This window comes from Poecilia reticulata, chromosome 11, assembly GCF_904066995.2.
Source record: "Poecilia reticulata chromosome 11, P_reticulata-male-v2, whole genome shotgun sequence".
NCBI lineage: Eukaryota > Metazoa > Chordata > Actinopteri > Cyprinodontiformes > Poeciliidae > Poecilia > Poecilia reticulata.
In genome coordinates, this window is record NC_088840.1 from 24,999,808 (window position 1) to 25,023,595 (window position 23,788).

The 23,788-nt window shown below is 41.6% G+C and overlaps 1 protein-coding gene across 1 annotated transcript; it reads left to right on the forward strand.

The window, feature by feature from the left end:
- On the forward strand, positions 1–23,638 carry chd4a (chromodomain helicase DNA binding protein 4a). Its single transcript, XM_008422677.3, has 41 exons — positions 1–262; positions 667–832; positions 3,198–3,310; positions 3,412–3,645; positions 7,252–7,370; positions 7,540–7,808; positions 7,891–8,024; positions 8,131–8,269; positions 9,912–10,081; positions 10,163–10,396; positions 11,042–11,245; positions 11,313–11,521; positions 13,172–13,303; positions 13,392–13,491; positions 13,598–13,789; positions 14,738–14,938; positions 15,032–15,169; positions 15,307–15,428; positions 16,225–16,398; positions 16,483–16,624; positions 16,808–16,939; positions 17,029–17,146; positions 17,364–17,488; positions 17,575–17,667; positions 17,778–17,916; positions 18,369–18,538; positions 18,627–18,804; positions 18,895–18,984; positions 19,156–19,247; positions 19,372–19,505; positions 19,588–19,732; positions 20,611–20,764; positions 20,852–20,961; positions 21,044–21,296; positions 21,443–21,508; positions 21,596–21,787; positions 21,862–21,970; positions 22,077–22,209; positions 22,727–22,922; positions 23,041–23,210; positions 23,295–23,638. The coding sequence occupies exons 2-41, from the start codon at positions 772–774 to the stop codon at positions 23,310–23,312; spliced, it is 5,904 nt and encodes a 1,967-aa protein (XP_008420899.1). The 5' UTR covers positions 1–262; positions 667–771; the 3' UTR covers positions 23,313–23,638.
- Positions 23,639–23,788: the final 150 nt, after the last annotated feature.

A 23,788-nucleotide genomic window follows, 5' to 3' on the forward strand; every position in this document is an offset into this window, starting at 1 on the left:
AGTGAAATGTGCGCGTATATGTATGAGTGTGCGTGTGTGTGCGGGGAATATTATGGGATGCCTGCCCCCTGATCTCTTTGTGTGTGTGCGCGCGAGGAAGAGAAAGAGGAGACGGCGTCGTGCGCACACGCTGCCACCAAAAATACGGAAATATATTTAAATTATATATACACCGCTACCATCTGGAATTAAAAAAAGCATCCAAGTGGTCAATCAGTTGCAAACTGAGCGTGGAGTTACTGTTTTTTGGAAGCTTGAAGTTGTGAGTATGTCAGTTTCTGGGTCTGTGAATTGACTTGATTGAGGGTGAAGTAGGCTCGGGTTGTCACACAAGGGGATTTTCTGGGTATATATCAGTATGTGAAGCGGATCGGTTCTGTTTCGAGTCTTAAATCTGACCAACCGGTTCAGCTCCGGCTAGCACGCATGCTAATGGGACGGATAGTAACGATAGTGTAAGCTGAACGCAGAGATGGAGTGAAAGGAGGAGATAGAAATATGTGAACTTCGCAGGCGGATAAAGTTGGGTTTATTGTCCCATGTGCTGAGTGTTGATGTCCTTCTATGTTTTACCGGGTGCTTGTTAGTCCTAATATTTCACTTCCGCTTTCTTTTATGCTCTTATTTTCTGCCCTATTAAACCTGGCCCGGCTACGATTTGGACAGACTTCACACTGGGTCCGAACTCTGGATTATCCACCAACAATAACTTTCATTTAGTTAGCTAAACTATTGGCTAACTCAATAGAAGAAAGTTTCCTGCTGTCCGCTATGTCTGGAAGTGAAGATGACAGAGACGATTATGGAGCCGCCGACGACCGCCTAATGCAAGGTAAGATGAGGCTCATTTGTTAGCCGCTAATGTTCACGCTGCTCGTGTGTTTTTGACGTTCGCATCAATCATGCTGCGTTAGCTTAGTGCTAGCTCGTTCATGCGGCTAACTACTGCGTAGCTTCCATTAGCAAACAGGGAGACAAACATGTTTTAAAGAACTCAAATTGTTTTACCCCAACCATAGTCGGAGGTTGTAAAGCTGATGGATGCACTGTAGTGCTGTCACGCTGAAAAACCGGCATGTTCCCGGGGCCTAACATTAGCCAGCTACCGGTATTTTTTACGTGTCGATGACAAGATGGAGGCAGCCAGTTAGCTTGGAAGCTGGTGGATGACGTTCGGTAGCGTTCCCCTCCTCGTAGCCGGCGCCTTCAGTTTGACTGTGGAAGGAAAAGTGCGAATAATAACAGACATAAATCCACTTTTTTCCATATGTTTAGCACAAATTACTCGGTCTATCTTATACTTTGCTTGTTTAAATTGTGCCGTGCGTTGTTTACGGCTGGATTTCAGCAAGCAGCCGCAGCACACACAGCGGAACCTTGGAGAACAAATAGTCTCTTAGATCAGCTTCAACTGGTGAAGTCAACAACACGATTGTTCTCCATTCAGCGGATAACACGTTTTATTATGAAATCATATGATAGTGGATTATGAAATGCGGAAATAAATCATTTGTGTTTATATTCTTGCTTGTAATAAAGAGTCTATAGTAGTAGTAGAGAAATTCAAGGCATCTGATTGGTCTCTGGCCGGTGGATGGACCGATTAGACTTTTACCTACCTATATCGATTTCCATTTTTCCTTGGAGTCTGACTTGTAGATTTTGGTTTTGATCAATTTTGCTTTTGTAAATACTATGCTGTATAAGAAGGATGGGTGTGTACTAGGACAACTACTTTTATCCACATACAGGCATTAAAACTAATGTTCCTAATGAAAGGCCGTCAAACTGATCCCAAAATAGTTAAAGTTTATAGTTTTGATGCAGTTGTGACAATAACAATGAAAATATGCTTGTTCCAACCTGAGTTCACACCATGGTAAAATCTCACAAATGTAATTATTTGTATAGTATTTTTAGAAATATTTTTTGAAGTATTTTAGAAATATCCTATCTCCAGTTATGTAGGTTCTGATCCCAGTCAGGACTAGTTCATTTTCTTATTTTTTGGAAATTTAGGTTATCAACCTTTCCCTGGTAGATATTATTCACAGAAACAATAAGTCAACAGTTCTTGATGGTATCAGTCAAAAATCTTTTAAATTGTTGTCAAAGCAGGTCAGAGTTCTTGTAACACACTTCTTCTAAATCTTTGTTGCCTCTTGTGTTCTTCCCATGCATTGTTTTCCTAGGCAGTGTGGTTTCCTTCCACCAACTAAAATCATGTATGGTTAATCTGGGATTGTAAATTGCGCTGAGGTGTAAATTTTTGCACCCCCATGATCCTCTATAGGATTAAGTAAATATAGAAAACGGGTTGGTGAGTTAATATGTAACTTTTGTTATCAGTTTTGGGGTCAATTGTTTAGGTGTCTGAATGTTGGGTAATACTTAAACATCTAAAGTGCTTGAATTTTCCCAAAATAGTAGACATTCAAAAAGCATTTTTAAAATGTATGTATTGTTTAAACTTTATGCATCAGTCTATTTGCTGCCAGATGTTGAGCAAATGTCCGGAGTCATAAATCAGGCCTCGAATTCCATTGATCCAAAAAAAAAAAAAAGAAAAACATCTTGTTAATTGTTTTCAAGAGTAGCTTCTCATTTATTTTCAAATTGCTGTAAATTACATTAATAAGCTCTTAGCATCATTATTAAGATCATATATTGTTCGGCCTGTAGTTGCATCTACAGGCCGTGAATTGGTGTTTTCCTTTTTTCCACGCTAAGGACATTGAAAAGAGGACATTGACTTAGAATGCTAGTTTATCTTCTGATTTACCTGCTGTAAATTCATCAGTTTATACTGCGGTAATCTGCTTTCGTGGTTAAATAGATGAACAACAGGACTTTCCTGAGTGGTAACTTTCTCCAAAGCAGCTAATTACAGCCATTAGAAGATTAGATATTTTACCCGATGAGGTTCATTTCAATGCAGTTAATTGCTCACGTGTAGCAGTTCACCTTACACCTACTTGTATTTTCTCTCCACAAGATAAAAACTGCCATTTAATATTAGTTGTTTCAGTAAGCAGTTGCAGCTAACCTGTGCACAGTTTTCATCAGATGGTTCACAGATATGCATTCTGTCTTCAGAGCCCACTGTTAAATAACGATCACGCAGCATGAATGTGCTGACACGCTGTTTGTGGGCGTGCATCCTAACCGTGGCGTGTGTCCGCTGGCCTGATTTGCAGATGATGAGGAAGAGGAGATCTCAGAGAATGAGTCTCCGAAGGTGAAGAAGAAGAAGAAAAAGGCCAAGAAGAGCCGGGAGAGCAAGGGCAGCAAGAGGCGGTCGCGCAGAGAGGTAAGCAGCCGCAGGAACGCAGTTACATTTTACTGTGAGGTTGTTGACTCCACGTATTTTCCTGGGTTTTCTGAGTCCTGTCTGTTTCCTTCTTGTCCCAGGAGTTGACGATCAGCTCCCCAGAGCCCATGGACATGGGTGGAGTGGAAGACGTGGAGGATACGGGCTCGGCCCAACGCTCCGAGAGCGAGGGCAGCGACTACACTCCAGGACGCAAGAAGAAGAAGAAAGCCAGCGGTGGCAAAGAGAAGAAGAGGAACAGTGTTCCCGAAAGGAGCTCCAAAAGGAAAGAACCAGAGCCAGAGGAGGACGACGACGATGACGATGATGACTCGGTAAGGAACAACTTTGGTATTTCAAGTGGATTTAAAAACAAATGCATGTTTCAAGAATGACCAGGAAGTTCAGTGCTGAGAAAAAGTGTAACACTTAAATGTTTCAACTCGTTAAAGACATTTTAATATCACATAAAACATAGCCTGAGTTATTATACATTTAATTGCTCAAATGATGAGTTCATGCCTTGAGAAAAAACTATTCATACCAACCTGGTCAAGTACATTTTGTGATAACTGGCAGTCAGTCCTGCACATGCTGTGCTACGAAGCTTTATTGACCTACTTTCCCCCTCAGAAGTGTTTAGATTTAGCTTCATTGATGAATATTTTAGCATAAAAAGTCTGTTTTAGCCATTTCCCAGCATCTTAATCAGACTTGCTGGCTTGCTAAGAAGCATCATTGTCCTTCAGTGTAACCTCAATATGTTTGTGACGAGGGTAGAAAACTCTGCTTTTCTGGTAGAGTAGAGAAATAATTTCCATCCTGAAGTGCCCTGCTACTTCAGAACCATCACACTACCATCGCCGTGTTAAACTGCTGGAAAGCTGTCAGTTTTTGAAATGCTGTTAGTTTTACACCTGATACCACTGGACTCTTCATTTGTCTCAGGGACATTTTCCCAAAAGTCTCGGGAATTATTGAGATTCTTTATGGTGAGTGTAAAACGGGTTTCTGGGATCTTTTTGACCAGCAGTGACTCTTCCATGAAGTTGCAATGTCTGCACAGACTTTCTTTTCGTAGAATCATGACCACTGACCTTCACTGAGGAAAATGTGGTATGCAGTGCTTCAGATGTTTTTGTTTTTGTTTTGTTTTTTTAGTTTTTATTCACTCTTGGACTAATTTAGCAGGCTGGCTACTCCTGGGAAGGTTCACTGCTGTTCCTTAACGTTTTTTTCCTGTTTGGAGAATGTAGTTTGCTGGTGTCACAAAGCCTTGGAAATATCTTTGCAACTGTTTCTAGTTTAATTTCAGTCATCATCGCAAATCCAAAAGAGTGCCAAGTTCAAGTGTTGGGTATTCACACTCTTCATATCAAGAATATATTAAGTTAATTATGTTGATTCCTGCCCTTGATGCCCAAATCTAATTAATAATTGTAATGCCTGTCAAAGCCTAGAGGGAGTGGTAGGTTCCCTGTAATGTCCTATGAATGTCAGATGAAATTCTCTTTATGGGATTTCTTGATTCTACCAGTCGGGCAGTAATCAGCGTTGGGTGTGGCTTGTGAAGGAAAAAGTGTGAGTATTGAATAATGAAGGTTAATTCATGATTTAGAGAGGGAGGAGTTACGCTGTGAAACATGCTCAGTTCTGTTTTTGTGCTGATTAGTAAATGAAAACTGTTTTGTATTTACTCAGATCATCTGTGGCTGATATTAAATAGATTTTTGATGATGTGAAATGTCTTAAGTGTGACAAAAAGCAAAAAAGGAATAAATCTGGAAGAGGGGAAACACTTTCTCATGGCTCAGTGTTTCTGATCCCTTCTTAAGCTTGTTTGCGTCATAATCAGTTGTTCTTTATTCACTCCTGGGCAAAGGAAAACTGACCACATGGTGATAAATTACAGACATTTTCTTTAAACAAGTTTCCATCAAAGCTGTGCAAAAACGCCCCATGACCATTTAAAACATGCCCCAGCTACTGGCACTCTTCTTTCACAGTATGCACTGATATAACAGCTATGCTGATGCAGCTTTGTAGAGATGAACCTCATCATTTATCTAGGTCTGTGGTAGATTGTTTTTTTTTTTTTTTTAGTTGATGGATTTTCTTTTTAAGAACTAGAAATGTCAAGCATCTGTGTTTCTAAGAGGCGTTCTTCTGTTGGTGAATAGCTGTTCTACCTGCCCTCTGCGGGCTCCATGATGAGCACCTTCTGCCTGCGTACCTGTAATGGAGTCCTGCGGTGTGACAAACACATGTGAAATGAGCGACGCCTGAACAAAGAACAGTCTGGTGGATTTAGAACCTGGCGGCCAATAGGGGGCCTTCTTGTTAATGACAGTTATGCAAAAGGAGGAGGTGGGAATGGTGGGGAGGGGGGTGTAAGTGTGTGTATGTGTACGTCTAGTATTGCTCTGTGAGATATACATATGATATAATGTGCTGTTACCATGGCAACCCTAGCGTTAGCACTTCCATACATTCTTGACCCTGTTTTTCTTTTTTTTTTTTTTTTTTGGTTAGATAAACACACTTTGATTGCTTAGCAGAGAGCCGCCCTCGTTCCGCGCCGCAGCCCCGCCGTACAAGACGGAGGGCTGCACAGGCAGCCTTGATCAAAGGCAGCTGGGGGTGGAACGTGCAGTGCATTATCTTAATCTTTATCTGCTACTTGTGCTGCCTGGGATGAACCTCTTTGTTCAGGGAGACCCGAATGAGCAGAAAAAAAAAAAATCTATTTATCAACATTAGAAAGAACCATTTAGATTGCATCAAGGCGGTTTGGGATATTCATGAAGGATGAGATGTGGTGGAAAGTTTAGTGGAGAAAAGAACTTTAATAATGTATTTTCTTTTTGTTTTCTGTTCTTTTTTTTTAACAGCAGTTCATTTGCAGGCATTAATTTTAACTTGTGTTCAAGGTATAACAGTTTTCTACTCATCTGTACAATAACTGATGCAAGTTTTACTTACTTTGTTTGTGTTGTAGTTCAACTTCCTGTTACTTCCTCATGCTAGGAATTCTAGTTTGAACTGAAGAAACAAAGATTTGGACCAGAAATGCACTGATCAAACTTTTATTTTCTTCCATCTGATCTTCTGATCTGGATTTTATTTTCAGAGCCCATTATCCCAGTTAGATTGAAAATGGTGGGAGCTCATGGTTTTTAAACATTTAATGAATGAGGGGAGCGCAGGGATCAATATTTGACCTGCGGGATCACTGATCAGAAACCATCAAGGGAAAACTGGCCAATGATGATCTCTGGCCGATTGATTGGTGCATCTATATCTGCACCTCATATGCACTATATGCACCTTTTAAACGACAGACAGGGAAAAGCAGACTGTTCCAGATAACCACCAAATCAATAGAGTTTCTAAAATGGTGCACATATCACTTAGCAATTTAGTGCAATTGCGCTGAAAAACATGCTGGTCTGTGTCAATTATTAAAGCGTTTGCTTGCTGGATGCTAATTTTAGAGGCTCTTCACTTCGCCACTTGTAACTCTCTTACATGCAAATTGGCTCTGGTGGAGCAGATTCGGTCGTTGCAAAAAGGCCCTATTATTTTACATGCAACACAAGCCATATGAAGAATAATATTTTTATACCACTTGCTGTAAAACAAGGTCTCAAACCTCGCAGGAAGAGACTCCTGCTGATAGAAAACGAGGATGTAAAAGCTGGATTTTGTGCTGCACAAATACGTTGGTTTTTAAAGATCCCGTCAGATCAGTCGTCTTCTAAGTAAAGCAAAACGGTTTGTAGTTTTATAACTTTTCATGTTGGATATTAGTAAAAAATATAACTGCATTATAACTTTTAGTCAAAATGAACACAATTTTATTGAATTCAACGTTTTTCACTTGTGCATTAGACTTCAATGTTTTTTTTTTTTTTTCTATTATTGTTTATTATTTACTGCAGGAGCCAAAGTCATCATCTCAGCTGCTGGACGACTGGGGCATGGAGGACATTGACCATGTGTTCACCGAGGAGGATTACAGATCCCTGACCAACTACAAGGCCTTCAGCCAGTTTGTCAGGTCTGTTCTGGCCTTAGTTTACCCAAAATACTGAACCAGTTGCTCTGGAAGCCCTCACATGTGCATGTATTATTTGGAAATGTTTTTCACAGAAACATCCCATGTTTCCTCCGTGACTGTTCTTTTTTCCACACTTTTGGTTCTAACACTCGGTTTTCCTCCTCTACAGGCCGCTCATTGCAGCCAAGAATCCCAAGATCGCCGTGTCCAAGATGATGATGGTTTTGGGGGCAAAGTGGCGAGAGTTCAGCACAAACAACCCTCTGAGAGGAGCAGCAGCTGCGAATGCTGCGCTGGCTACCGCTAACATACCAGCTGCTGTAGAGACCATGGTGGCAGAGGTCACACCTGCAGCCGAGCCCCCGGCAGCCCCGGCCGAGCCTCTGCCGACGCCGGCGCCGCCGCCTCTCCGCAAAGCCAAAACCAAGGAGGGCAAAGGTACCGCTGCCGGGACGGAGAAGAGGGAAACGGCTGTCTCATTACTCTGGGTTACTGATTTATCCGTTTGTTGGGTCTGCAGGTCCCAACGCCCGCAAGAAATCCAAACCAGCACCAAAGCCACAAGAGAAGAAGAATAACAATGCCAAGACGAAGAAGGTCGCTCCTTTGAAAATCAAGCTGGGAGGCTTCAACAGCAAAAGGAAGCGCTCCTCGGTACGAAAACGCTCCACGCCTTTACTGACGCTCTGCTCGTGTAGTGCTTGTACGGACAGTCTCCTAATGAAGCTGAGTGTTTAACGTTTGATTCCGGTGTGCGCAGAGCGAGGAGGACGAGCCCGACGTCGACAGCGACTTTGAGAATGGCAGCATCAACAGTGTCTCCATCTCGGAGGGTTCGAACAGCCGCAGCAGCCGCAGCAAGAAGAAGCTCTCCAAGAACAAACCCAAGAGGAAGAAAGGTATTTCTTAGATTTATTTCTCCCTCTTTATCAATCATTTCTGTATATTAGGGCTGGGCGATATGGTTTAAAAAATAAATAAAATCTCTTTTTTTTTTTTTTCCATAACATCCAATTTTTTTTATTTTGTTTTTTTATTTTCTAAAAAAGAAATTAAAAATAACAAAATATTTTCAAAAAGTCACTTTTTTTTCAATAATTCATTTTATAAGTTTTACAATGGAGTATTAAAGCCGCATTACAAGTGAGTGATGCTGACATCACTCAGGACTATGGAAACCCCAGGAGTGCATTGATAGGGGAAAAAACAGATTTTCCAAAAATTAAATAATCAAAAATTAAAATCGATTTTTCGCCCAGCTCTACTGTATATGTTCTAAAATTCTGGATTATTAACTGGATCTGAACCAGCTGGTTAATGGCCCCTTTGCAGAGGGAGATAATAAGTGGTTCAGGGAAAGCTTTGAGAGCGAGTGCGGAGCTGAGAAAAACGAGCCGTGCAGATGAACACATTAGTCATCGTGGCTGAGTCAGTGGAGTACGGGTATATTTAGAAGTACAACATCTTCTGGGTTGTCGCCCGCCGAGGCCTCTTCTGTCGCTGCTGTCACAAGATCGAAGCAGCAATCGAAAGACGTCACGGGTGGATTCACATCGAGGTCAGACTCTGAACTGTGACATGGGAGCTTCAGGGTGGAAACCCTTCTCACTTCAGCTGAGATTTTGATTGCACAGATCAACATGCCCCAATTTTCAACAAAGTGTTTATAATTAAAGCCATTTGTGTCTGGAGTATGCCTGAAAGAAGTTTTCAATTAAGATTCTGGTTAAGGAATTACATGGAAATAGATTTTTGTGTTTTGCTCATGAAAACCTTCCTTGTCGGTCGTTGAGTTTAGAGGAAGGAACTCAGGTGGAAGAAGTGACTCATTTCTGTGGTTTTCTTTTGACAACAACGATCAGAAGTGGAGCCTTGAAACCAGGACCTCAGTCTGTTTTAGTGGGATTTTGTGACCAATTAACGCAAATTTCTGCAATATTGTGATGTGGAGGGGATAGCATGGACGGTTTTCAAATGTATCTTGCAACAAAAAAAAAACAAAAAAAATCTGTAAAGTGTGGCATGCTTTTGTTTTCAGACCTCATGATTCAATAGTTTGTTGAACCATATTTTTTTTTTATCTCTGGAAGTTGGTGGAGATAAACACTTTTATTCACCTGTTCTTTGGTGAATTGCTTCAAGTCTTGTACCTGGGTATTGACTAGGACCTTCCTAACACATGAATTAGCTTTATTTAAAAGACTTTATGAAACGTATTGTCCAGCTGAGACTGACACTCTGCTCCAGACCCAAATCTTCTGGAGGATTTTTTTCCAGGGTTACTTTGTATCTCCATCCATCAGCATAATGGTGTCAATGCTACGGCTCATAGTTGGAATTTTGCACCAGAAAGTAACATTTTGCTCCCATTTGGCGAAATAATATGCTTATTTGTTGCTCTGGTTTTATTTAGGGGTATCAGAGTAAAGGAGTCTGCACACATACACCATTAGAGTTGGTCTATAATATAAATCGATGTTTGTGGTTGTGATGTGACAAAATGCAAACACATGAAGTATGAATTATTTTTCCTGTCGTCAGAAACGGAAGATGGCGATGGGTACGAGACGGACCATCAGGACTACTGCGAGGTTTGCCAGCAGGGAGGGGAGATCATCCTGTGTGACACCTGCCCCAGAGCGTACCACATGGTGTGTCTGGACCCCGACATGGAGAAGGCCCCGGAGGGCACCTGGAGCTGCCCGCACTGCGTAAGCTCATCTGCTGCTAAAACAATTTAACTGAACTGATTCAGATTTATCTTATTTAATTTTTTTTGTCCTGAATGGTAGGAGAAGGAGGGCATCCAGTGGGAAGCCAGAGAGGATGCCTCAGAGGGAGAGGAGGACAACGGCGAGACGGGCGAGATGGAGGAGGACGACCATCACATGGAGTTCTGCCGGGTTTGCAAAGACGGAGGCGAGCTCCTCTGCTGCGACTCGTGTCCGTCGTCGTACCACATCCACTGCCTGAACCCTCCGCTGCCCGAGATTCCCAATGGGGAGTGGATCTGCCCCCGGTGCACAGTGAGTGGGACGTTGTTCTTACGATTAATTGATGATGTAATTGGCACATTGTGCAGATTTTTTTTTTCATTTAACCACTTAAGCTGTTTTTATACAATATGAGAGATGAATTAAAAATGAAAACAATTCAATTCCTTTTTTTTAAGTGAGAAAAAACTATATTTTTTGCTTAAAGTACAGCAACACAGCATTCCTTTAAGAAATGCAAAGGATGCATCTGCAGCTAACAAAATACTCAGTTTGATTCTCAGCTCAATTTCACATCTGCTTGTTTTTTGGATTAACCTATTAATAACTGACCTATTAATAACTGGACAACAAAAATATCTTTTTACTGGATCCTTGACGAATTCTTGGTAGAATAAATTTTACAAAAAGGATTTTTTTTATTTTAAATGCAAAATGTATTTACATATTTTGTACCGTTTTGGCATAATAATTGCTAAAAGCATTGCTTTCAGCATGCGGCCTTTCTTTGAGTCTGCACACTCCAGTTAACAGTTAATTGATTACTAAATTAATTGACAATTATTTCAATAACTGAGTAATCGTTTCAGCCCTGGATTCATGTAGGGGTCAGTATGTTGGCTTTTTGGACATTGCTAAAATCTTCACGATAACTTTCACATTTTTTGTCATTCTCAGTGTCCGACCTTGAAGGGGAAGGTTCAGAAGATCCTAACATGGCGGTGGGGAGACCCGCCTCCTCCTACGCCCGTGCCACGCCCTCCGGATCTCCCCGCCGAAGCCCCAGACCCCGCCCCTCTGGCCGGGCGGTCCGAACGGGAGTTCTTCGCCAAATGGTCCAACATGTCTTACTGGCATTGCTCTTGGGTCACGGAGCTCCAGGTGCGTACAAGATGAGGCACTTTTCCATCTCTGAACGTCTTTGGTGACCGTTTATGTTCCACATCAGCTGGAGATGCACTGCCAGGTGATGTTCAGGAACTACCAGAGGAAAAACGACATGGACGAGCCGCCGCCCATCGACTTCGGCGAAGGAGAGGAGGACAAGTGCCTGAAGAGGAAGCACAAGGATCCCATGTACACTCACCTGGAGGAGAAATACCTTCGCTACGGGATCAAGTTTGAGTGGCTGATGATCCACCGCATCCTGAACCACAGGTCAGAGTTCACACAATGTCTGAGCTTCTTAATCTGGAGAAGGAACATCATTCTAAAATGTTCCTAATTCAAATTAAATGACTTGACTGGCAATGTAATATTGGCTTCACTCACTCAAAATGCCTTTTATTTTATCCTAATTTAATCCTTTAATTTAGCTTTTTTTTTCCTGTGATGAGAACTTTTAGACAAAACTGGCTTATGTATTTATGAGAGATTGAGTAAACGGACACATCAACCAATCAGAGCCAATCAAGTGTACAATTCCAGCCAATTTCCCTGTAAATCTCAAGTTTAAATGTTTTGCTCTAAATGTTGCAAGCAGGACTAGTCAGTAGAGACACAAATATATTCTAAAAAGTATTTTTTTATTGAAAATGTTATTATTTTTTCTAATGATTTAAATAATTAACAGTGTTTAATAGACTCAGATGTTTATGTCCTCACGAGTCAGGCTCTTCGTATCCTCAGCGGATTTAAAATAAATGCAAATCTTTAATTTTAACTTTCAGACCTTAGGATCAATGTCTGACCACGGCTTGCTGTAGAAAGGTTGCCTCGCATTGGGAAACCTTATTGAATTACTGCATTGACTTGCACTCCCTTAATGTTGCCTTTTAACACAGACGCAGGCTGCCTTGTCCTGGGTGAACAATAACATTTAACTGTTTTTATGTTTTACTGATGCTGTTTGGTCTGACTAGACCTTGAAGTAAAGCAAAACAGGAGATGAGGTTTTGATACTGACTCATCCTTTTATTGCATAATCGTTCTGGGCTTATTGATCGCTTTATTTATAGATTAAAAATGTGCAATTTTGATCTTGTTAAATATTAGTGACGTTATCAGTTGGGATTGACTCACATTTCCCTTCTCCTTTTTTAAATTTTTGCTATTTTTACTGCCTCTTTGTTTTACGTAAAAAATAAAAGGTTCTTCTCACCTGATCCACTACCAGTTCCTTTGCCACAGGAGAATTTAATAGTTTGGTGTGAAAACACAGGTTTGGTCAAATATTGTTGCTCTCAGGTGCTGAAGTTGCTTTTTGAGGTTTGGCAGTCTAAATATTAAAGACATGGACTCGCATGTCAGAGCAACACAGTAACAGCAAATATCAGAATTAGTCAATTATTCCTTGATTGGTGATCAACAAGTCAAATATTAAAGAAAAGAAATAATTATCATATATTCAAATTAGTGCATCAAATCTAAGGACTTTTTCTGTTTTTGTTTATCAACCACCACAATGTACTTTAATGATTAGATGAAGATAATTTTGTTATTTATTTTTTTTATTACTACCTCAATCAAAACTTGCAAAATTATGGATTATATTCTTCAAAATTGTCATTTTTGGTTGAGCCTAAAATAAAGCAGGAAATCTGCATCATGTAGGAAAAATCTGATTGCTACATCTGTAATTAAAGTTTTAATGTTTTTAGTTAAGTTAGTGATCTAAAAAAAATATTTATTAACCAAGTCCGAGTTCCTACTTCCTGAAACTTACAGGAACTCTTTCAGTGTATTATGGAGCTTTATTATTACCCAACTCAGTTGTTCTAAATATTGCAGTCACTGTTTCAGTGTGTCGAATAAATTTATTGAACACTAGTTTTAAAAAAATGTTATTTTCCCTTTTTTCTTTTCCAGTGTGGACAGGAAGAACAACGTCCACTACCTGATCAAATGGCGCGAGCTGGCGTACGACCAGGCCACCTGGGAGTCCGAGGACATGGACGTACCCGAGTTCGACACCTATAAGGTTCAGTACTGGAACCACAGGTAAGATATTATCATTTCAGTCCCTTTTGGTACTTAAACCAGCTTTAAAAAGGGCGTTTCTAACCGAGTAAACATCTCTGTGTTTCAGAGAGCTGATGATGGGAGACGATGGGAGACCAGGGAAGAAGATCAAGGTGAAAGGAAGAGTGAAGCGGCCAGAGAGACCCCCCGAGAACCCGGTGATAGATGTAAGTATGCCAGTTAGGGACTGAGACATTTTTAAACAAATCATTTTGAATGTTTTGAGACATTTTACCTTCCTTCTTTGAAAATATTTCTTGCTTCTGTCTGCAGCCGACCATAAAGTTTGAGCGGCAGCCAGATTACCTGGACAGCACTGGTGGGACTCTGCACCCTTACCAGCTGGAGGGTCTCAACTGGCTGCGGTTCTCTTGGGCTCAGGGCACAGACACCATCCTGGCTGACGAGATGGGTCTGGGCAAGACGGTCCAAACCGCCGTCTTCCTCTACTCGCTCTATAAGGAGGTGAGAACCTGAGAAATGTAGATTTACATGTTACATTGTATATATTTTTATTTTTATCTGTTGAAAAAATAACCAATATTTATCCATCTTGTGAAGACAAAACATAAATGTTGGTTTTGTCAAGATTTCTATAGAAGGTATGAGTTATTTAGTTGAAAATTTAGTTATTGCTGACAGAACGCCTGTAGGGCAGTCCTGCAATCCGATTGGTCAGGAGCTCTTCAGCCATTTTGTCAGGTGAAGTCTGATGACATTCACTGGGATCTGAAACGGTAAACTAATGCTTCTCATGTGTGGCTGCTGCCACCTAAAGTTGGGAGGTCAGATTGCACTTTTTAAGGAAGCCACAAGGGATTCTGCAGCTGAATGTGATTTGTTTATAAAATCAGATGAACTTGTTTTTCTGCATTAATGGGAGGATTCAGACTTTGAGAGTTTAAAAATAAGAGCCACTGGATTGTTGAACTGTGGCAGATCAGACCCACTTCAATGCAAAACTCTGATCTCTCACATTTTTGCTCATAATTATGCAAATGGGTATATGTATGTAAATATTCAAATGCTTATGGAGATGCATTTACTGGGGATAAACACTGAACTGAGTTTATCATGTAAAAAAAGGTCACTTCATTTTGTGTCTATGGAGATTTTACAAGTGATTCATTTTTTTCACTATTTTCAGCAGGATATTCTGTGGCTTTGCTTTGAAAGTACTTTCACTCCTGGGAGGTTGTCTTAAATGTTTTCCATTTTTGAATATTGTAAATGTAAAATAATAGACTTGTTTGACAGTAGCATTACAAACCAGTTTTTTTTTTATATATACTTTTAAGGTGACATTTAAATTAAAGCTCTACTAGGCTAGATTGTTTGGAAATGAAAAGTGTTTGGAGACAAAAACTTCCCCTCTACTCTTATTTGTTATGCTAACGTCGTCTCCACTTCCAGGGTCACTCCAAGGGGCCGTTCCTGGTCAGCGCTCCTCTCTCCACCATCATAAACTGGGAGAGAGAGTTTGAGATGTGGGCGCCCGACATGTACGTTGTGACGTACGTCGGAGACAAAGACAGCAGAGCCGTCATCAGGGAGAACGAGTTCTCCTTCGAGGACAACGCCATCCGCGGAGGGAAGAAGGCGTCGAGGATGAAGGTGAGAGGAAACGGGCAGGAATGAAGAGTAGGATGAAGATGATGCTTGAAAAGTTGAGATGATGATGAAGGTTTTTCCTGTTTCCTCCAACAGAAAGATTCATCAATCAAGTTCCACGTCCTGCTGACTTCCTACGAGTTGATCACCATCGACATGGCCATCCTAGGCTCCATAGACTGGGCCTGCCTGGTGGTGGACGAGGCCCACAGACTGAAAAACAATCAGTCCAAGGTGTGATGACTATATTATAGATTATTTGATCAGATAATGCCAACACCTGGTGGGAAAATTCCTTGCTCACTTAGTCTTTCATTGTCTCTTCTAACCTTTAAGTTAACTAAGTAGTAAACATGTTTCCTCTGCTGCAGTTTTTCCGGGTCTTGAACAATTACCCGCTGCAACACAAGCTGCTGCTGACGGGAACTCCACTGCAGAACAACCTGGAGGAGCTTTTCCACCTGCTGAACTTCCTCACACCCGAGAGGTTCAAGTAAGTTGAGCCACTTTTTTATTTAAGAAGCTGATTGCTGGCATTTGTTGAAGTTGTAACTAAATGAGTTGAATCAGATGTGCCTGGGAAACATATTTACACTCCTTGAAACTTTTTCATATTTTATTACATTAAAATAACTTTTTTTGTATGTATGGCAAAAATAACAAAATTCTTACAAAAATCGATTAGTCATGTATGCCCATGTTATTTGTTACAGAGCCTGATTATTAGTGCAGAAATGCATAAAGTTCTTAAAAATTCATGTATCTAAATTTAAACCTTAAATGTCTTAAATTAAGTTTAAAAAGTAAATTGGCCATTAATCACAGGTCTTAAATAATGTCTTGACTAGACAACTTGAGCTTGTATTTTATGTATTTTTTTTCTCACGAGTCTTTACTGTCAGACAAAAGTTTGAGTCACAGGCAGACACTTTCACCGCGTTCTGTGACTTGCTGCTAACATTCCCTTGCTAGCTGACCATCTTTTATACATCCATCACTGGTCAGTGCAATTTTATTGCCAGTTAGCTGAACAAAAGTTGTACATTTCTTTGGAGATATAGGTCTTAAATTACATTCATAATGGTCTTAAAAAGTCTTAAATTTGAGTTGCAGAGTTTGTACTCGAACACTGGGCTACAAAATAAATCTACGAAATAATCGACAAATATCTGCTCAAGGTTTCTCATGTAAGCAAACAAACCATTATTCTTTTTTTTATAGGCTTTGTGTAAAAATACCAGAAAAGACAAAAACATACAAACTTAATCCATGTTTGTTTCCACCTGCAGCAACCTGGAGGTCTTTCTGGAAGAGTTTGCTGACATCGCTAAGGAGGATCAGATCAAGAAGCTCCACGACATGCTGGGTCCGCACATGTTGAGGAGGCTGAAGGCCGACGTCTTCAAGCACATGCCTTCCAAGACCGAGCTCATCGTCCGGGTGGAGCTCAGTCCCATGCAGAAGTTAGTCTGGAGCAGTGATCTACGGTCGAAATGATTTAGTCGGATTTGAATCCTGACGTCTAATTTTTCTTTACCCTTTTGCAGAAAATACTACAAATTTATCTTGACGAAAAACTTTGAGGCCCTCAACACAAAAGGTGGAGGAAACCAGGTTTCTCTGCTGAACGTCGTCATGGACCTGAAGAAGTGCTGCAACCATCCCTACCTCTTTCCTGCAGCAGCTATGGTACGAGCTGGAGAAACCATCTTTGCACAAAAACCTCCCATATATTTATTTAAAAAAAACTGAATGAGGCAAAAGAAAGATCCTCTGAATGAAGTTTAGATGAGAATTTATCATTGTTTTCAGTTGCTCAGCTAAATTATTTCTTGTTTTAAAATCTTGTGTTTAATTTCTCACACCAAACAGGAAGCGCCGAAGATGCCCAATGGGATGTACGACGGGAGCGCTCTCACAAAGTCCTCTGGAAAACTGCTGCTGCTGCAGAAGATGATGAGGAAGCTGAAGGAAGGAGGACACAGAGTCCTCATCTTCTCACAGGTCAGCATCTGTAGAAAAGCCAGTGTAGCAGGTTGAGTTTGTTTAATTGTCCTTTTCTATTTAACAGTTTGTTGTTTGCTCTTGTGTAGATGACCAAGATGTTGGATCTGTTGGAGGACTTCTTGGAAAATGAAGGGTACAAATATGAGCGGATCGACGGAGGAATCACCGGCGGGATGAGACAGGAAGCCATCGATCGTTTTAACGGTCAGATTTCATTTGTAGCTTTCTAGAAAAAATAAATGGAAACGCAAGACAGGAAAAATATTGAACTATTTTTATATTGTCTAATATCAAAGCTCTGAAGAGAAATAAAATCTGCGTCAAAAACTTTTACCAAAATCCTTATTGTTGCGTCTTTATCACAGGCAGATTCTAAACAAATACAGAACAAGTATTTACCGTTTCCTCCTTCGTCCCTCAGCTCCCGGCGCTCAGCAGTTTGCGTTCTTGTTGTCCACGAGGGCCGGCGGTCTGGGAATCAATCTGGCCACAGCCGACACGGTCATCATTTACGACTCGGACTGGAATCCTCACAATGACATCCAGGTAAAGCCTCGTTGCTGCTTTCCTTATTAAATATTAAATATGCAGGTTATCAGGTTAATCATGTCTGCCTCTTTGTCGGCTCTCAGGCCTTCAGCAGAGCTCATCGTATCGGTCAGAACAGAAAGGTCATGATCTACAGATTTGTCACTAAGGCCTCTGTGGAGGAGAGGATTACTCAGGTAATTGGCACATTTTAACATCTTTTAGTTCTCAGGTAATGTTTCAGCCTTTACAGTCGTAAAACTACAAAAACTTCTTCACATCTTCATCTCTGGATCTCTTGTTTCAGGTGGCCAAGAAGAAGATGATGTTGACTCACCTGGTGGTCCGACCCGGTCTCGGATCCAAGACGGGCTCCATGTCTAAACAGGAGCTGGACGACATTCTCAAGTTCGGAACAGAACAGCTGTTCAAGGACGACGGAGAAGGTGAAGATGTGTGGCAGGCAGACGGCTTTAAAAAGTCTGGGAAATAATCGGACTTCCCCAGATTTGGGGAAAATAAATCATAGAAAATCTTTGTCATTCCCAAATTCATGCACAAACCTACATAATTCATGTTTAGATTTGTAAAAATAAGTTGTTCCAGTTGGTGTTTTTTCTCTGGCTTTTTTTTTGTTTTTTGTTTGTTTGTTTTCTGACGTTGCACATGTAATTATGGACGGATGAATGAAACTACCTTCAGCCACTCATCTTAGGTTTTCCAGCAATTTACCTTATCAAGTATCTGGCTATGAATTTTTCATCCACTGCTATCGTGTAACATTTCCATATTTAAAGCTTAAACTTTTGACTGCTGGAGCAATCTGTATGGAGTTTCGACTTGAAACATGTTTGGGAATCCTGACTTGAGCAATCAATGTTGACACATTTGTCCTCAGGTGAGAACAAAGAGGAAGACAGCAGCATCATCCATTACGACGACAAAGCCATCGAGCGACTTCTCGACCGCAATCAGGACGCCACCGACGACACGGAGCTGCAGAGCATGAACGAATACCTGAGCTCCTTCAAAGTGGCTCAGTATGTGGTGAAAGACGAGGAGGAAGAGGTGAGTCTGTGGCCCGGTGGGGTCGGCATGGAAACCCCCTCGGTCCAACCCGACTTTCTCATCACTACCCTACTTTTGCGGTGCTCAGGAGGAGGAAGTGCAGCGAGAAATCATCAAGCAGGAGGAGAGCGTCGACCCAGACTACTGGGAGAAGCTGCTGCGGCACCACTATGAGCAGCAGCAGGAGGATCTGGCCAGAAACCTGGGCAAAGGCAAACGCATCCGCAAGCAGGTCAACTACAACGACGGGTCACAGGAAGACAGAGGTCGGCCTTTTTCTTTTAATCCTCTGAGCTTGAGTTACATTTCAGTAGGCCTCTCATTGATTTAAAATATATTTTTGTTATTTCTTGAAGCTGATTGGCAGGACGACCAGTCTGATGGACAGTCGGATTACTCTGTGGCGTCTGAGGAAGGGGATGAAGACTTTGATGAGCGATCAGAAGGTAAGAATCAAAACTGTGTTTTATGTCTTTAGCACAAACTTAATAAAACTTGTAATATAGGTTCTTCCAGGCACAACTCTTAATAGGCTCACTTACAGGAAATGAAAATATGATGTATTATTCAGCTGATTGGTTGCGCAGTCTTCAGGATCTCTGGGTTTTTTTCTGCAGCCAACTCTCGCAGGCCCAACAGGAAGGGCCTGAGGAACGACAAAGACAAACCACTGCCCCCCCTGCTGGCCAGGGTCGGAGGCAACATTGAGGTGAGCCGCTCTTCTTTAGACTGTTTGAATCCTACAAACATTTCAAAAAGCAACACAGCGACTGGTTTTTAGAAATCTAATGAACAGCACCTGAGTGAAGTCTGAGCCTCCTGCTGTTTTCCAGGTGTTGGGTTTCAATTCTCGGCAGAGGAAGGCCTTCCTGAACGCGGTGATGCGTTATGGGATGCCTCCGCAGGACGCCTTCACCACTCAGTGGCTGGTCCGAGACCTGCGGGGGAAATCTGAGAAAGAATTCAAGTAAGTTGCATTTTTTTCTTCTTCTGTTGAACATGAAGACCGAAGGACATTTTCTGAGAATGAGTGTTTCCTCCCTCTGCAGGGCTTACGTGTCTCTGTTCATGCGCCACCTGTGCGAACCCGGAGCAGACGGAGCTGAGACTTTCGCAGATGGCGTCCCCAGAGAAGGGTTGTCCCGGCAACATGTCCTCACACGCATTGGTGTCATGTCACTTATACGCAAAAAAGTATGTTCTTAGTTTGAACTCCATTTAATTATTAATGGAGTAACTAACATGATATCTCACCCCAATATGGCAGCAGCTGGTTTGAGTTGAGCAAATTAAGAATCATTTTAATATATAGAGCACAGTTCAAGCTAGGACAGGTCAAAAAGAAACAAACATATATATTGACATAATCTTTTTTTTTAAGGTAAGACTATTTAGCAAACCATTTACAGACAGATATCTCTACCTGGAGATATCCGTCTTCAACAACTCGGTGAAGAACCTTGATTAATATGAGTTGCAACATTATTTTTTTTTAAATCAAAGTCCATGATAAATATTCAAAGCATCTAAGCGCTAACACGAAATGTGTTCATGTCATTCCACTGCAGTCCGATACAGTGATGAAGGTTGGAAAAATTTTATTATAATTATTTTTTCCACTGACATCATCAAGTCGAAAGCCCTGATATGTTTTTTGTTGTTGTTGAGACTCATTTAGTCTGTAAACCTTGAAAAGTAGAAATTGATGTCGGATGTGGTTGCTGATAACTGCATCATCAGCATAAAAATTAAAATCTGAAACTGTCGCATTTCTGTTGACGTTATTGTTGAAGTAAATGAAAAACCGGAGTCCTAAGTCAACCCCCTGAGGGACACCATTGTGTCCACAGCATCACAGCCTTTCTACGGTACCAAATTAATAGTGGACATGTTATTTTATACCAATCCCACCCTCAGTGTTTGCTTAAAGAAATCTAACTCTTTGAGTAAAAGAGCATCAAGCACCTTTGCGTGTTTCTTTATGTGGATTTTTCCCCCTATTAAAAACTGAAAAATCCATCCTGTAAATCGCAGTCAAAGCTCTGACCAGATGGCGTCTCTTTACCTTCCAGGTCCAGGAGTTTGAGCACGTCAACGGTCAGTGGTCCATGCCCTGGATGGCCGACCTGGAGGAGAACAAGAGGGCCGCGGCTCAGCCGGACTCTCCAGGGAAAACCCCGTCCACCGGGACCCCGGCCGACACACAGCCCAACACTCCTGCTCCAGGTACCGGCTCAGCCTCCGAGGTGAAAATGTTTCTGTTAAGGGTGCGGAGGAAAACAAATCCAATGTAACGCGAGTGTCTGTTTCTAGCTGATGACTCGGTGAAGAATGACGAGGCACCAAAGGATGGAGAGAAAGACGCAAAGAAAGAAGGCGAGGCAGATAAAAACGGCAAAGAGCCAGCTAAGGCCAACAGCGAGGTAAAGTATTTAAGAATAAGAAGGGAGGGTTTGAAAAAAAATGGGCAAAGACTTGAATCTGATTTATCCATGATGCCGACAGGTTATCGCCATCCCGGACGACGATGAGAAGGTCCCTGTGGAGACGCAGGAGAAGAAAAACGGCGAGGAGCCGATGGAGACGGACAAACCGAGCAACGGAGAAGCGGAGAGCGCAAAGGAAAAGGAAGGAGAGGAGGGAGAGGGAGAGGGAGAGGGAGAGAAGAAGAGCGCAGAGGGAGGAGAGGAAGACAAACCAGCTGTAGATGAAAAGACGGAGCCTGCAGAAGTCAAACCTGAGGAGCCTGAAGTCAAAGGTGAGATTTTCAAGGCTTTTTTTTTGTTTTTAAATTTGCAAAGAATGTTTTTTTTTTTTGTGCAACATTTCTAAAAGCTGTTTGCCTGTGCTAGCTCTGCTGCAATCTTAGTAAAGTTTGTTCTAATTAATGTTTTCATCCTACAGGAGAGGAAAAGAAGGAAGAGAAGACTGAAAAGATGGACACCACTCCTCCTGCAGAAGAAAAGAAAGGTAACTCTTGTAGATTTAACCTGTTAAGTGCCAGCTGTGATGTGAAGTCCGGTGGTGACTCTTCTGTTTTTGTTTTTTCTTTTGAAGACGTGAAGGAGGAGAAAGAAGCTCCAAAACCAGAGGAGGCGGCCAAGCTGCAGAACGGAGACGGCAGCAAAGAGGGCGTGGCTACAGCGGCTACAGCGGCGGCAGCGGCTTCCACCGCCAGCGGCGTGAGCGAGGAGAAGAAGAAAGCCAAAACCCGATTCATGTTCAACATCGCAGATGGAGGATTCACAGGTACGGACACAAACAGGAAGTCGGGTCAGTTTCAGGATTCTGTTCCAAATCACTAACAGCTCCTTTTCCTTTAGAGCTGCACTCTTTATGGCAGAACGAAGAGCGCGCCGCCACGGTTACCAAGAAAACCAATGAGATCTGGCACCGTCGCCATGACTACTGGCTGCTGGCCGGCATCATACAGTATCCTTTTCCGACCGGAGTGAAGCTGGACTCCGTTATTTCGATGTAGTTTTACCAGAGGCCGCCCTGGTTGGATGTTTGTTCCCCTGACCGCTGATCCCTCCAGACACGGCTACGCCCGCTGGCAGGACATCCAGAACGACGTGAGGTTTGCCATCCTCAACGAGCCGTTCAAAGGGGAGATGAACAGGGGCAACTTCCTGGAAATCAAGAACAAGTTCCTGGCTCGAAGGTTCAAGGTACCAAATATTTTACACATGCAATAGCTATAGAAAAACTATCTGAGGTTATAAATGTCTATCAATTGTTCATAATTCCATCCATCCAAGTGTTGGGTTTCATAATGTTTGAACATTATCTGTCCATCCATTGATATGCAGGATTTTCATCATTCTGTTTTTATTTTTATTTTTTTCTCCACATTCTGTCCAGCGTCATTTCTTCCCTTTTGATTTTTCTATTATTGCATCCAGTTGTACTTCTTTTCCTTTTGCACTTTCATTTTTTCTTTTCACTATTTTTTCTTCTTTCCCTTCTTTCCGTTTATTCTGTTCTTTCTTTCTTCCTTCCGCCAAACCACATATCCTTTTCTTTTGTCTGCTATCCATTGATCCATACATTCACTTTTCCATCTTTGATTCATTCATTTTTTTTAACCAATCATATTATTTATCTGTATATTTATATTTAATCAAACACAAAGAACAGGAACATTGTAAATATTTTAAAAGATGCGCCTTTCCGTCTCGTCTCCAGCTGTTGGAGCAGGCGCTGGTGATCGAGGAGCAGCTGCGTCGCGCCGCCTACCTCAACATGTCAGAGGATCCCTCCCACCCCTCCATGGCCCTGAACACCCGCTTCAGCGAGGTGGAGTGTCTGGCCGAGTCCCACCAGCACTTAAGCAAGGAGTCCATGTCCGGGAACAAACCGGCCAACGCCGTCCTGCACAAAGGTACAACCGACGCTCCACAAAGTTGTGACTAAATGGCACCAGATTTATTTTTTAATTTTTTTTTATGGCTTTATAAATGATTTATATTTTATAAATATTATTGCTTTCTGTGTTTCAGTGCTAAAGCAGTTGGAAGAGCTGCTGAGTGACATGAAGGCGGACGTGACCCGCCTCCCAGCAACCATCGCCCGGATACCGCCGGTTGCTGTCCGACTCCAGATGTCTGAGAGGAACATCCTGAGCCGCCTAGCGAGCCGAGGACCAGAAACACAGACGCAGACGCAGCAGGTACCGGGATAGAAGTTTCATTTGGTTTGTTTGCTTCACAAGCTGAATTAGCTGAAATGATTTGTTTTGTGATGTATTTTGCAGCAGATGCCGCAGCAGTAGACTGAAAATCGTCTCTAACCTCAAGAACCACCCCCTGCCTCACGTCAACATTCCTGATTGGTGCACAGCAGAACGAGTCGCCGTGCTCCGAGCTTGAAGCCACGTCCTGTTCACTTTTCACCCCCAAAATGGACTTTTACAGAGTTTCTCTGGAGGATCAGATTTCCTCCCTGTCCCAAAAATGAGGCTGTGGACAGAAGTTTTATTTTTTCTTTTTATATTTTCCCCCTAATTTTTTTTTTTTTTCCCAAATTTCTTTATTAATATTATTGATATAATGTTATTATGATGGTTTTTTTTGGGACCTAAATAAAAAATGTAATGAAGTTTTTTGTTTGGTTGTTTTTGATGAAATAAAATAAAAGAAATGGTACTTAGCTTTAAAATATCACTTTGCTTACGATTCAGGAATTTAGCAAAAAGTTAATTTTGGTAATCTGAGTTGATCAAAAACAGTTTTTAAAAAATAACCTTAA